The 13,606-nt window shown below is 32.1% G+C and overlaps 1 protein-coding gene across 1 annotated transcript in view; it reads left to right on the forward strand.

The window, feature by feature from the left end:
• Window positions 1-4,538: 4,538 nt before the first annotated feature.
• Window positions 4,539-13,606, forward strand: part of LOC18042403 — a 20,756-nt gene continuing 11,688 nt past the window's right edge. The window contains exons 1-3 of the mRNA XM_024183592.1: window positions 4,539-4,841; window positions 4,959-5,045; window positions 5,688-5,871. Coding sequence (XP_024039360.1) covers window positions 4,539-4,841; window positions 4,959-5,045; window positions 5,688-5,871 — 574 coding nt within the window. The remainder of the gene's footprint in view (window positions 4,842-4,958; window positions 5,046-5,687; window positions 5,872-13,606) is intronic.

Below are 13,606 nucleotides of genomic sequence, written 5' to 3' on the forward strand. Positions count from 1 at the left end.
CATAATAAAATGTGTTTTACTGAAATTTTTTCCCTTTGATTTAAAGGGATTAGTTTACACAACTTCTGATAGTAAAATCTCAGTAGGTACAATATCTTCTACTTGGTAATTTGGTGGCTCTGATTGAAAACATACAGCCTTCGACTTTCTAGACCTATGAGATGGTTTATTTTTCAAGAATTGGATGGTAAGGAATGAATCGCCTCAACATTAATAGTTGTAATGTCATCAAAATCAGGAGCTTTAACATCTTCCTGACCAACTTCCACTATGAACTCATAGAAGCCATCAACAACATCATAGTCAGATAAGTGATCACTATCGGAAATATGTATGGAGTAAGTCTCACCCTCATTAGTATCATTATCTATACCACCATCACCTAAAGTAGGGTTAAATGTAAGTACTAGTAATAGATTTTTGTCAAACTCAAGTGGTAGTGCTGTTATTGGTACGAGGAATGGGGTTTAGTCAAGCTTTAGTGGTGGCTTTGTTGTTAACTTTTTAAAACTTAAGAATATTTTATCTAAATCCATTTCTGTAGGTGTGACAAAGGCATCAAATAACACCAAGTTATATGTTATAGCTAACAGCTACCTTCATTTTCTCTAGTGCCTTTTTTATGGTTTAAATTCCAGGTTCAACTTCAAGTGGGGTTTTATGTGTAGGATCAGGATGTGATGTGGACTTAACGATGGTTTCTTTCAAGGTCAAGTTCTAGTGTAATATCATGTTGAGTTGTGGTTTGTGTTATAAGTTCAGGTTCTAGTGTAGTGGTGGGTTAAATTGTGGTTTATGTTTCAAGTTTAGATTTTTCTACAGTGGTGAGTTATGGTTTATGTTTCCATTTCAACTTTTACTATAATGGTGGGTTGAGTTGTCATTTGTGCTTCAAGTTTAGCTTCTGGTGTAGTTTCAAGTTCAGTTGTGATTTGTGTTGCAAGATTATGTTTTGTTGTAGTGGTGAGTTTAGTTGTGGACAGTGGTTTTAGAATAGAGAGTTGGATATTTTAGTTTGAAGTTTTTTTGGTCTTTTTCTTCCCACTGACTTTTTTCGAGCACCTTTTTTTCCAGTAACAACTGCATTCAACTATTATTGTGCTTTAACATTCTCAATTAGTTGCCTTTTAAACACATATAACACACTTTAAGGTTCAGCATCAAGCCCACAGTAATATCTTTTATATCATTGTTGAGTACTGAGAATGCATATTTATACATGGTATTGTCATTTTATACTCCAAGTCTCACTAATATTTTCATTTTTACATGTTTAAATCTTCTAAGTTTTTATTATGTGTGTTTTACTATAATTTAAGTATTTTTATGTATTTTAGGGATATTTTTACCATTTCACGACTAACAAGAAGTCGGACAATGAAACAGATGGCATTTTTTTAACTCGGAATGGTTGAAAACCTTAACAGGACCATAAAAGAGTATTTGATACCATTCACATATACGGTATTATTCACAAGTACGACATTGTTTTCATATATAATACGATGATGTGGCATTGACCGATAATATGGCAATGATTGACACTAAAAAGTGTACATTTAATAAGGATAAAATTATTAATTTTTCACTTATTGTGTCGATTAATGCGTTCATTATTTCTAAATTATTTTAATACTCCCCAAATATATTTTATGTTAAATTAATTCGCAATTTGTTAATTTTTATCTTGTAAATATTTTTCAGGAATAAAGATGAAATTGGAATTGAAAGTGAGAATAAATAATAACTACTAGAATACAATTGAGGAGATGTAATAATAAAAAAATAAAAATAAAAAAAGCAAAAAAAAGAACAAAAGAGCAAAAGGCAACCAAAACGTCAGGAGGCCATCACGCCTCCTGGCCATCACACTTCTCAAAATTCATTTAATTTATAAAAAAGTAAAATCATAAATTAAATAAGAATAAAAAGAATGAAAAGGAGACAATTGTTGCTTATAAAAGCCGGAGTATTGAAAAGCCAGAGAGCTATGTTTGGAGGAACTTAAGCCGAGAGAAAATAGAGTGCAGCTGAAGAATTTCTTTCTTTCTTTGTTTCTTTTCTTTTCTTGTTTCCGTTTGTAATCAACTTTCTTGTAACGTATTTCAAAAGTTTATCAAATAGAGTGTTGTGTTTTGTTTCAATATGAGTGGCTAATTTTATTAAGTTGAGGTGAATGGTGAAGCTCAATGTTTCAAACTATTAAATTTATTATTTTCTCAAATGAGTTTAAAGTTTATTTTATTCTTTTCTAGTTATTTTTATGTCATATTAATTTATAACTTTCTTTGGATCTGTATGGTATTTTGACATAATGTCGACACATTAATATAATGTGGCACATTAGGTACTTTATTTCATATTTATCTGCACACATAGTTAGTTGAGAATTAAATGATATAATAATTAATTGGAAAAAGTGAGGCTAAAAATGAGAGAGTATTAAAATTATAGTTTGAATACTGAGAATGAATCACGTAACCTTAACTTATTTTAAAATCAATTTCAAATAATTTCTTTATCCTGCAATTAATTTTTTTAGTTTTACTAGATTTAAAACTCTCTGTGGTTAGACCCTAGTCTCACCGGATTATATTATAACTAGACACTCTTATACTTGAGAGTAATACATTTTTGAGTCGTATCAAGTTTTTGGCGCCATTGCCGGGGAGTTTTCTAAATTTGGCATTAGTTTGTCTTTACTTTATTTTTATTTATTTATTTTTTTTGACGTTACCATCTTTCCGTGATTCTATTTCATTCTCTTTTTGTAAAACTTCAGTTAGCACCCCTCTTCTTTTCAAACCTTAACATTATCCATAAAATTTGTGAGAAACTTCATCTTAACCCAGAAACCTTTGCAAATCAGTCCCCAAATCAAATTCATTTCTTTAAATTTCTGCAATTTACTTTCCGCATTTATTTTAAATAGTCGGTTCTACCGCCTACCCTTTTAATTTCAATTTGTTTATTTATTTATATGGTCAATTCTACCACCTATCACTTTAATTTCAGTTTATTTATTTTTGTGCATTAAGTTATTTAATTTTATGTTTTATTAAATGGCTGGTTTTAAAATACCGCCTAAACTGTTTGTTTTGATTTCTTTGTTTATGGCTGGATTCACTGCCTAATTTATTTATTTTATTTATTTTTAGTTTGTTTAATTTTATTTCGCATTTTTCTTATTTAATTTCCAGTTTATTTTTATTTTTTGCAATTTTCATTTAGCGTTTTATGCATCATTGGTTTAGCACACATCATTAGTATTGCATGCGTCGTTGGTCTCGTACAAATAGTGGCAGATTAACTAGAAGATCACCTTCACCACCCTTAGATATGGCTGACACAGGAGCTGAAAATTTTTCGGAGCACGAAAATGACCAAGCCTTGCAAAATCTTCATGAACAACCTAGGACCCTTATAGACTTTATGCATCCTACTAGAACAGGGTCACCATCATGCATAGTTTTCTCTCCTGATGCATCACGTTTTAATTTCAAACCTAGTATCTTCAACTTTTGCCTACCTTTCATGGTTTTGAGTCTGAAAATTCATATTTGCATTTAAAGGAATTTGAGGAAGTTTGTAACACATGTACTGATCAAAATTGTAGCATGAGCATAATCAGGCTTAAGTTTTTCCCTTTCTCACTAAAAGATAAAGCTAAAACTTAGCTACAAAATCTTAGGTCAGGGTCTATCAGAACTTGGGATGAAATGCGAGCACAATTTTTGAAAAAATTCTTCCCACCCCACAAAACTAATTCTTTCAAAAGACAAATCACCACATTCACTCAAAAACTAGAAGAAACCCTCTACCAATGTTGGGATAGATTTAAAGAACTACTTAACATTTACCCACACCACGATTTTAAAACATGGAGATTAATGTCTTATTTCTACGAGGGATTAACATCCCAAGGTAGACAAGTCGTTGAAATGATGTGTAATGGTGAGTTTAAGGATAAAATTCCTGAAGATGCAATAGATTATCTTGACTATATAACAGAGAATGCACAACATTGGGATACAGTTGGGTCTTATGAGTCATCAAGTAAACCCCAGTCATCTCTATCTGGTGGAGGCATGCATAAACTTAGGGAAGACCATAATTTTCAAGCCAAATTTACATCCTTAGCTAGAAAAGTCGAAGCATTAGAGTTGAAAAAGAATGATCATGTAAAGTCTGTTCAAAATATTCCATGTTATGTTTGCGATTCTACTGACCATTCTATGCAGGACTGTCCAACCTTGCCAGCTTTGAGAGAAAGTTTGCACGAACATGTAAATGTCGTTGACAATTTCAAAAGGCCAAATCCAAATCTATACTCGCAAACTTACAACTCTGGTTAGAGAAACCACTCAAATTTCAGTTGGAGAAATGACAACCATGCACAACCTTCACAACCAGTTCCTCCACGGCAAAATTTCCAAAACCCCCAGAGTTACTCACCATATGTCTCACCACCAAGAAAAACTTCGGAAGACACATTGCATTCATTTATTAAAAAACAAGAGTCAATCAATAACCAAACGATGCAAACCTTAACCAATTTGACAGAAACTATCTCCAAACTTGCATCTGCTCTGACCATACATGAAAAAGGAAAGTTTCATGCTCAACCAGAACCAAACCCCAAGAGTCAACAATATCCTCAGATGGGAAATTCAGGAAACCAAATTATGAGTCAAGTCAAATCGGTTATAACCCTTCGTGGTGGTAAAGTGGTCGAAAAACACATTGTGGACCCTCATGAAACTGGTAAAGATTCAATTTCAGAAAATAGGGAAGAGTCTGTCGAACCTTTAACCCATGAAGAAATAACCAACTCTCCTCATGTACCCCCATTTCCTCAAACACTAATCAAGCCAAAGAAATCAAACCACGGTCCAAAAATTTATGAAGTTTTTAAACAAGTAAATGTTAACATTCCTCTGCTAGATGTCATTAAATAGGTGCCTTCTTATGCTAAATTTCTGAAAGATCTGTGCACAGTGAAAAGGAAACATAAGGTGCAAAAGAGAGCTTTTCTAGCAAAACAGGTAAGTTTCATTCTCTCAACCAATAGTGCTTTGAAATACAAGGATCCTGGTTGTCCAACTATTTCTTGCACTATTGGGGATTATAAAATTGGACATGCTTTACTTGATCTTAGTGCCAGTGTTAATTTGCTTCTTTACTCAGTGTACCAACAACTCAATCTCGATGAGTTAAAACCAACTTCTACCACTCTTTTACTTGTTGATAGATCGATTAAGGTTCCAAAAGGAATAATTGAAGATGTATTTGTCTAGGTCGATAAATTCATATATCCTGTGGATTTTACTATTTTGGAAACAGAACCAATTACTAATGAATGCAAACAAATTCCTGTTATATTGGATCAACCATTTTTAGCTACTGCTAATGCTTTGATAAATTGCAGGAATGGATTAATGAATTTATCTTTCGGCAACATGACACTGGAACTCAATGTGTTCAACATGTGTAAACAACCTCACCACCAAAAAGATGATGATAATGAGAATGAGGAGATTGATCTTATCGAGCCAATCATTGAGGAATACATTCAGGATGAGAATTTTATAAACTCTACTGAAATTTATTTTACTGGTTCTTTTGAATTAAGTAAAGAATTATATTGTGATACTGCTAACATATACCTTACACTTGATTCTATGCAGGTACCTATAGGTGACGATGACCAATCGAACTTTGAAAATACGGTACAACCTAAAGAACCAAATGAAGAGGAAGCACCAGAGTTCGAATTAAAGTCCTTACCAGAAGAATTGAAGTATGCCTATCTTGGAGAGCAGCAGACATATTCGGTAGTAATTTCTTCCCAGCTCACGCATGATCAAGAAGGTAAGTTGTTATATGTACTAAAAATGCATAAAACTGCATTTAGTTGGACCTTAAAAGACATAAAAGGCATTAATCATTTAATTTGCACACACCGAATACACTTAGAGGAAAATGCCAAAACAACCCGACAACCACAAAGAATACTAAACCCTCATATAAAAGAAGTGGTAAAGAATGAGGTCCTTAAACTACTAAATGTAGTAATTATCTATCCTATCTCTGATAGTAAATGGGTAAGTCCAATACAAGTAGTACCAAAGAAATTTGGAATAACTGTTGTAAAAAATGAAAAAGGTGAACCAATTCCAACACGAATTCCATCTAGTTGGCGCATGTGCATTGATTATAGAAAATTAAATGATGCCACTAGAAAAGATCATTTTCCCCTTCTATTTCTAGATCAAATTCTTAAAAGAGTAGCTGAACATCCCTACTACTGCTTTCTTGATGGCTACTCTAGCTATTATCAAATCCCCATAGCCTTAGAAGACCAGGAAAATACCACATTCAAATGCACATTTAGAACATTTGCATTTAGGAGAATGCCCTTTGGACTTTGTAATGCTCCTGCAACGTTTCAAAGGTGCATGCTAAGCATTTTTAGTGACATGGTTGAAAATTGTCTAGAGGTTTTTATGGATGATTTAACTGTATTTGATAATTCTTTTGATACATGTCTTGATAATCTAGAAAACGTTTTGGAAAGGTGCAAAGAAAAATGACTAGTTTTAAATTGGGTAAAATGTCATTTTATGACCACTTCTAGAATTGTCTTGGGTCATGTCGTGTCGTCAAAAGGAATCGAGGTTGATAAAGCCAAAGTTGAAGTCATTTCAAAATTAACCTCACCAAAGACAATTAGAGAAATCCGTTCTTTTTTAGGACATGCAGGATTTTATAGGGGTTTTATAAAACACTTTAGTGCCTTATCTAGACAAATTTGTAACCTCCTAATAAAATACACACAATTTGAATGGACTAAAAATTGTCAATGAGCTTTTGAAAAAATAACAACTCTTTTGACATCATCACCAATAATGCAACCTCCTGATTTATGTTTACCTTTTGAGCTAATGTGTGATGCTAATGATTATGTCGTTGGCATTGTTATGGGTCAAAGAAAGGAAGGTAAGCCCTTTGTTATCTATTATGCAAGTAGAACTTTGAATAATGCTCAAATGAATTACACTACAACTGAGAAAGAACTACTTACTGTAATATTTGCATTGGATAAATTTCGTTCATAGCTGTGAGATATTTAATATCAAAACAGGATGCCAAACTAAGGTTGACACGATGGATTTTACTACTCCAAGAATTTAATTTGACAATCAAGGACAAAAAAGGTGCTGAAAATGTTGTTGCAGATTATCTTTCAAGACTTACGAATGAGTCTTCGATTGAAACAACACCCATCAATGATTCTTTCCCTAATGAATTTTTATTTTCTATAAACAAAATGCCTTGGTATGCTAATATTGTTAATTATCTTGCAACAGGAGAAATGCCATGTGACTAGAGTTCCCAGGACAAGAGGAAATTCTTAACAGAAGTGAAAAGCTTCAATTGGGATGATCCATATATGTTCAAGTACTGCTTTGATCAAATTTTTCGAAGATGCATACCAGATGATGAGGTAAGTAGGGTAGTTCAATTTTGTCATTCTGAAGCATGCGGTGGCCATTTTGTCAAATGGTATGATCCATTTCAAAACGAAACATGATGCCTTTAAACCCCATCCTTATTATTGAAATATTTGATTGTTGGGGAATTGATTTTATGGGCCCTTTTCCATCATCATTTGGGTTTGTATACATTTTGGTTGCTGTTGATTATGTTTCAAAATGGATCGAGGCGATTTCTTGTCGGCACAATTATCACAAGATTGTGATCTGTTTTTTAAAAGAAAATCTTTTGAGTAGATTTGAAATACCTCGAGCCATTATCAGTGATGGATGTAAATATTTTTGTAATAAGTCATTTGAGTCCTTAATGAAAAAATATGGAATTACACATAAAGCTGCTACCCTTTATCACCCTCAAACAAGTAGTCAAGTTGAATTAGCAAATAGAGAGATAAAATAAATTTTAGAAAAGACAGTTAATCCAAACCGTAAAGATTGGTCTCTACGACTAACTGATGCACTTTGGGCATATCGTATTGCTTTTAAAACATCTTTAGGAATATCACCCTATCGGCTTGTTTATGGAAAATCTTGTCAATTACCCGTTAAGCTTGAGCATAAATCATTTTGGGCCATTAAAGCTTTCAATTCAAATCTTGATGATGCTGGTAATGTGTGTAAATTGCAAATAAATAAACTTAAGGAATTAAGGAATGATGCATATGAGAATTCTAGAATTATTAAGGCAAGAACAAAATTTTTTCATGACAAAAGAATTTTTCGGAAAACATTTAAAATTGATTAAAAAGTATTGCTTTATAATTCTCGTCTTCATTTATTTCCAAGGAATTTAAAGTCAAAGTGGAATGGTCCATTTGTTGTAAAAAAAATATGTATCCATATGGAGCCATAGAAATTAAGAATCCAAAGGATTGTGCCACATTTAAAGTTAATGGTCAAAGATTAAAACCATATCTGGAATACCAACCACATAAAGTAGATACCGAAATCAATTTGAGTGGCCCACCAAATTTTAATTAAGCCTTTTCATTTTAACTTTTTGTGAATTTGATTTACTGTTACTTTATCGTTTCAATTGTTTGATTATTTTTTCTTTTTCCTTTTCCCCATGTCTTGAATGGAGTGCATTGTATTGTTTTAATTGTGTGTTGTTTGACAATTGTGACTTAGTTCACCAAATTTTTATACTTGTCATGGGTACCTCCATGAGAAATTTCCTCGTCGATCATCTTAAAACGCTTTTACATGTAAAATTTCACCTGAGAAAATTGCTCTGATTTTGTAAATCACATCCCATTTCGGATCTACAACCACCAGAGTTAGTATCCCACATGAAATATCTAGAAAGACAACTCAAGGAAATAAAGGATGGTATTTATAATCAACAATTGAAACTGGAGGTAAATTCAATAAAAGGACGAAGGTGAGTTATATTCCTTGTGTGTTTTTGTTTTATTTTGTTGTTCTTTTTCACTTTTGATTTGATTTTGCAGATTTGATTCGTTTTGTTTTGATTCACTCTCCTGTATAAATGGCGGATAACGGTACTCCGTGACTTTTTAAGTCGGTATTCTCAGTTTCCCACAATAACTGAAACCTCAATGTCAAGCATGTAAGAAATACAACGAAAATTGCATCAACGTTTTCCTTCTCTTCCTCAAAATGCTCTTAAGAATATTTACAAAGCTCGTTGTGAACGACTACGTTTGTTAATGATCAATGGGATTCCTGCTGACATTCACTGGTTAATTGAAGCAAAGGTTTGACTGGCAGGTGCGTTTTCTGATCCATTTGTTTCCTACATGCCTAGTTTTGGTAAAAGTACATTTGTTAAGAAAAGAAGAGCTAAACGACTTGGCTCTAAATGTTCTCACTATGTAAGACTTGCTTGCAAAAAGCCAAGTTGTAAAACTTTAGGAATGGTTTTGTAAATCATGAAGATAAAATCAAATTCGTTAAGGATGGCATGCGTAAAGAATCGTTGGATGATATCTTACGATCTCTTGAGACCCATCCAAGCAGATATGTTCAACGTGAAATTCAAAATTTGTGAAAGCTGTTCCAAAAGGAAAGTGCACAGTTTAGTCTTGGGAATCTGACTCTAAAAGACCTTGTTTGCCAGTTTATAAGAAAACTGGATGGGAAGCCTATCCTCGACCTATAGAGGGCGTTCAAGTAGTTACTGGACATAAAACCAGAGGAAGATGTGAGCCACAATCACAACTACCAGTAAATATCCTTTTATTTTATTATTTTTTTATCTTTTGCATTATTATTATTGTGTGAATTTTTATATCTAATCACTGTTTTTTTTTTCTTTTCACTGTTTGCCTTTGAATTATTAAGCTAAAAGCTTCACGCGTCATTTGACAAACACACCACCCCATGATGTTTATCATTATGTCTGTTATCAAGATCCTTAAATAAAAGCTCATTTTCAAGCACTCACAAATTATTTCTTTTTAAAATTGTTCTAATGGCAGCAACTTCAAGCAGTCAATTAAAGAACATTTGTGTGCTTTCTGGATTTCGCTATGGAAATTATAAGTAGTTCGTTCAAGCAACCATAGATCTTGGTCGTGCTATAGTAGAGAGAAAACTATATCTTGTATATGGAGGAGGTGGTCGAGGGTTATCAAAGCTTGTCTCTGAAATTGCTTTCGTTCGAGGAAGTCAAGTGCTATGCATCATTCCAAAAGCCTTAAAACCTTTAAGATGTCTACCAGACCCACCATCTAGAGAAGAGTTAGTTGTCTCATGTATGCAAGAAAGAATATCTGAAATGTTAAATCATGCTGACGCTTTCATTTTCTTGCTAAGAGATATTGCAACTTTAGAAGCGCTAATTACATTTGCTTCTTAGGCCCATTTGAATATTTATTAAAAACTCATCGGTTTGTTAAATGTTAATAACTTTTATGATAGCTTAATAACATTTCTTAATCATGCAATAAAAAATTACGTCATTCCATCATCAGCAAAAAAAACTCTTCATTTGTACTCCTACTGCTAATGAGTTACTTGATCTTTTGCAAGATTACAAACCAGAGCCAGATCCCATGACTTTGGCGTTGGATTGGGCAACTAATGACGATGGCAGTAACTCTCGTAAAAAGTGTAAATTAGATTTAACTCTCCGTTTGTAAATATTTCCAGTAGTGGCCAGGTGATATCTTCTAAACTCTACTCCTTTCTTTAGACATTGAGGACAGTGTATCTTTCAGGTTGGGGGGAGGGAATAGTTGATAATTGTGAAATGTCTCAGTCCTAGTGATGTTTTTACTAATTTTTGTTGTAAAGACTAACTTTGGATAAAATTTGAGTCGAAGATGGCAGAATATATAATTTAGTGTCTCTAGAAACACATCTTCTTAAGTTTAATGTTTTGTTTCCAAAAAAAAAATGTCTTCTAACGTTTTGTTTTCTATCTTTTTTCTCTTTTTCTCTTTTTCTATCATCTCCCTTAAGTTTCTGCAATCAGTCCCAATTTCTTTTAGCGTTTCTTAAAAAAAAAAGTTTTCTTTTTTGATGTGATCTTTTAACATTGGATAACATGACGATTTTCAAATTTTGGTATTTGTATTATCTTTGGCCTTGATTTATGTTACACTATATTTTCCCTTTTGCATGTTGAAACGTAAATTGAGAAATTGGATGAGTGAAATTGATTAAGCCATTTGGAAGAATGTACATGTTATGAAAAGACCAAGCGAGTTTTTGAGCCTATTATCCTTGGAAAGTAACCTTGTTTGCCTATACAGCTTCACAATTTATTGTACAAGAGAAAGTTTGTGCAGCCGCATCTAAAAGTTTATTGAACTAGTAGATATGAAAGATTATATAGAGCCCTAAAAGATGACAGAAGGTCATCTTTGATCTGTTTGAGCCTTTCTACCCAACCCTATTATAAAGAATCCATAGTTAACCCCTTTGAGCCTTTGAAAAAAAAATTCCTTTGATAACCTATCATCTTATCTCACTCCAATGTGGAGTATCACCTTATATTTTATGTTTTCCACCACCCAATTATGTTTGAAAATAGGGATGATTATGTATTCCTAATAATGGTGCTATAAAAAAAAAGATGATATGTATAGATGAATAAATAAAATAAAATAAAAAATCCAAGCAAAAAGAAAAAAAAGAAGCACCTTGTAATCTCCAAAAGTACCCTTATTTTTCAAACATATATTTTTGTTTTCCCTATTACCTTTTTTTTTTGTTAGCCATAACCCTAACCTACGTTACGTCCTAATAAAAGTCCTGCTCGATTTTTGAGAACTATAGTTTGAAGTAAAAGCTAGTAATATGGACAAAAAAATGTGGTGATGCATAAAAATAAAAATAAATTTTTCCAGTAATTTCTTGGATTTGAGATCATTTTATTTCTAAGCCGTGGGCATTAATATTTTCATCTTGGTGAGAGCGTGTGATATTGTTTTATTATTCTCTCAAATTTACCATATTTTTTTAGAGTGACAATTTAATTTGGGGTATATCTTCTTTTGAGAGAATCACTCTTAATCTTGAGATTTTGGGGTTTGATGTATCATTCTTAAAAGTGGCTTGATTAATGTAGCTCTGATGATTGATCATTTTACAGGATCTTACTGAACTATTTTGTGTAAGTGTGATTTTCTTTAGGATGAAGATAATGCTTATACTTTTATTTGATTGTTGTCATTAATCTGATGGAAGAAGTAAACAAAATTTTTAAAAAAAAAATTCAATTTAAGTTTGAAATTTTACTAAACTTTTATCGCTTAAATTGCTAGAGCCTAGCAATAAGCTGGTTAGGGGGTGTGATTGACATTAAAAAGTATACATTTAATAAGGATAAAATTATTAGTTTTTCACTTATTGTGTTGAGTAATGCGTTCATTATTTCTAAATTATTTTAATACTCCCTAAATATATTTTATGTTAAATTAATTCACAATTTGTTAATTTTTATCTTGTAAATATTTTTCAGGAATAAAGATGGAATTGGAATTGAAAACAGGAATAAAGAAGAACTACTGAAACACAATTAAGAAGATGTAATAATAAAAAATAAAAAATAAAAACAAAAAAACAAAAAAAGTACAAAAGGACAAAAGAGCAAAAGGCAACCATGTTATGGTTGCCTTTGATGGTCAGGAGGCGTGATCGCCTCCTGGCCATCACACTTCTCTATATTCATTTAATTTATAAAAAACTATAATAATAATATAATAATAAATTAAATAAGAATAAAAAGAATAAAGAGGAGGCAATTGTTGCCTATAAAAGTCAGAGTATTGAGAAGTCAGAGAGTTATTTTTGGAGAAGCTTAAGCAGAGAGAGAATAGAGTGCAGCTGAAGAATTTCTTTTTTTCTTTATTTCTTTTCTTTTCTTGTTTCCGTTTGTAATCAACTTTCTTGTAACGTATTTTAAAAGTTTATCAAATAAATAGAGTGTTGTGTTTTCTTTCAATATGAGTGGCTAATTTTATTAAACTGAGGTAAAAGGTGAAGCTCAATATTTCAAACCATTAAATTTATTATTTTCTCAAATGAGTTTAAAGTGTATTTTATTCTTTTTTAGTTATTTTTATGTCATATTAATTTATAAATTTCTTTGGATATGTATGGTATTTTGACATAATGTCGACACATTAATATAATGTGGCACATCATGTACTTTATTTCATATTTATCCACACACATAGTTAGTTGAGAATTAAATGATATAATAATTAACTGGAAAAAGTGAGGCTAAAAATGAGAGAGTATTAAAATTATAGTTTGAATACTGAGAGTGGATCCTGTAACCTTAGCTTATTTTTAAATCATTTTCAAATAATTTCTTTGCCCTGCAATTAATTTTCTTAGTTTTACTAGATTTAAAACTCCTTGTGGTTCGACCCCGGTCTCACCGGGTTATAATTAGACACTCTTATACTTGAGAGTAATATACTTTTGAGTCGTGTCAGGCAACATCATATTAGACTAATAATATGGTATTGACTGATTGTGTGACGTTGACTGATGATGTAACATTGACCAATGATGTGGCATTGACCAATAATATGGTAAGATGCTATTAGACCAAAATATTGATGTGGGTG

This window comes from Citrus clementina, unplaced genomic scaffold (genome assembly GCF_000493195.1).
Source record: "Citrus clementina cultivar Clemenules unplaced genomic scaffold, Citrus_clementina_v1.0 scaffold_5, whole genome shotgun sequence".
NCBI classification, from domain to species: Eukaryota; Viridiplantae; Streptophyta; class Magnoliopsida; order Sapindales; family Rutaceae; genus Citrus; species Citrus x clementina.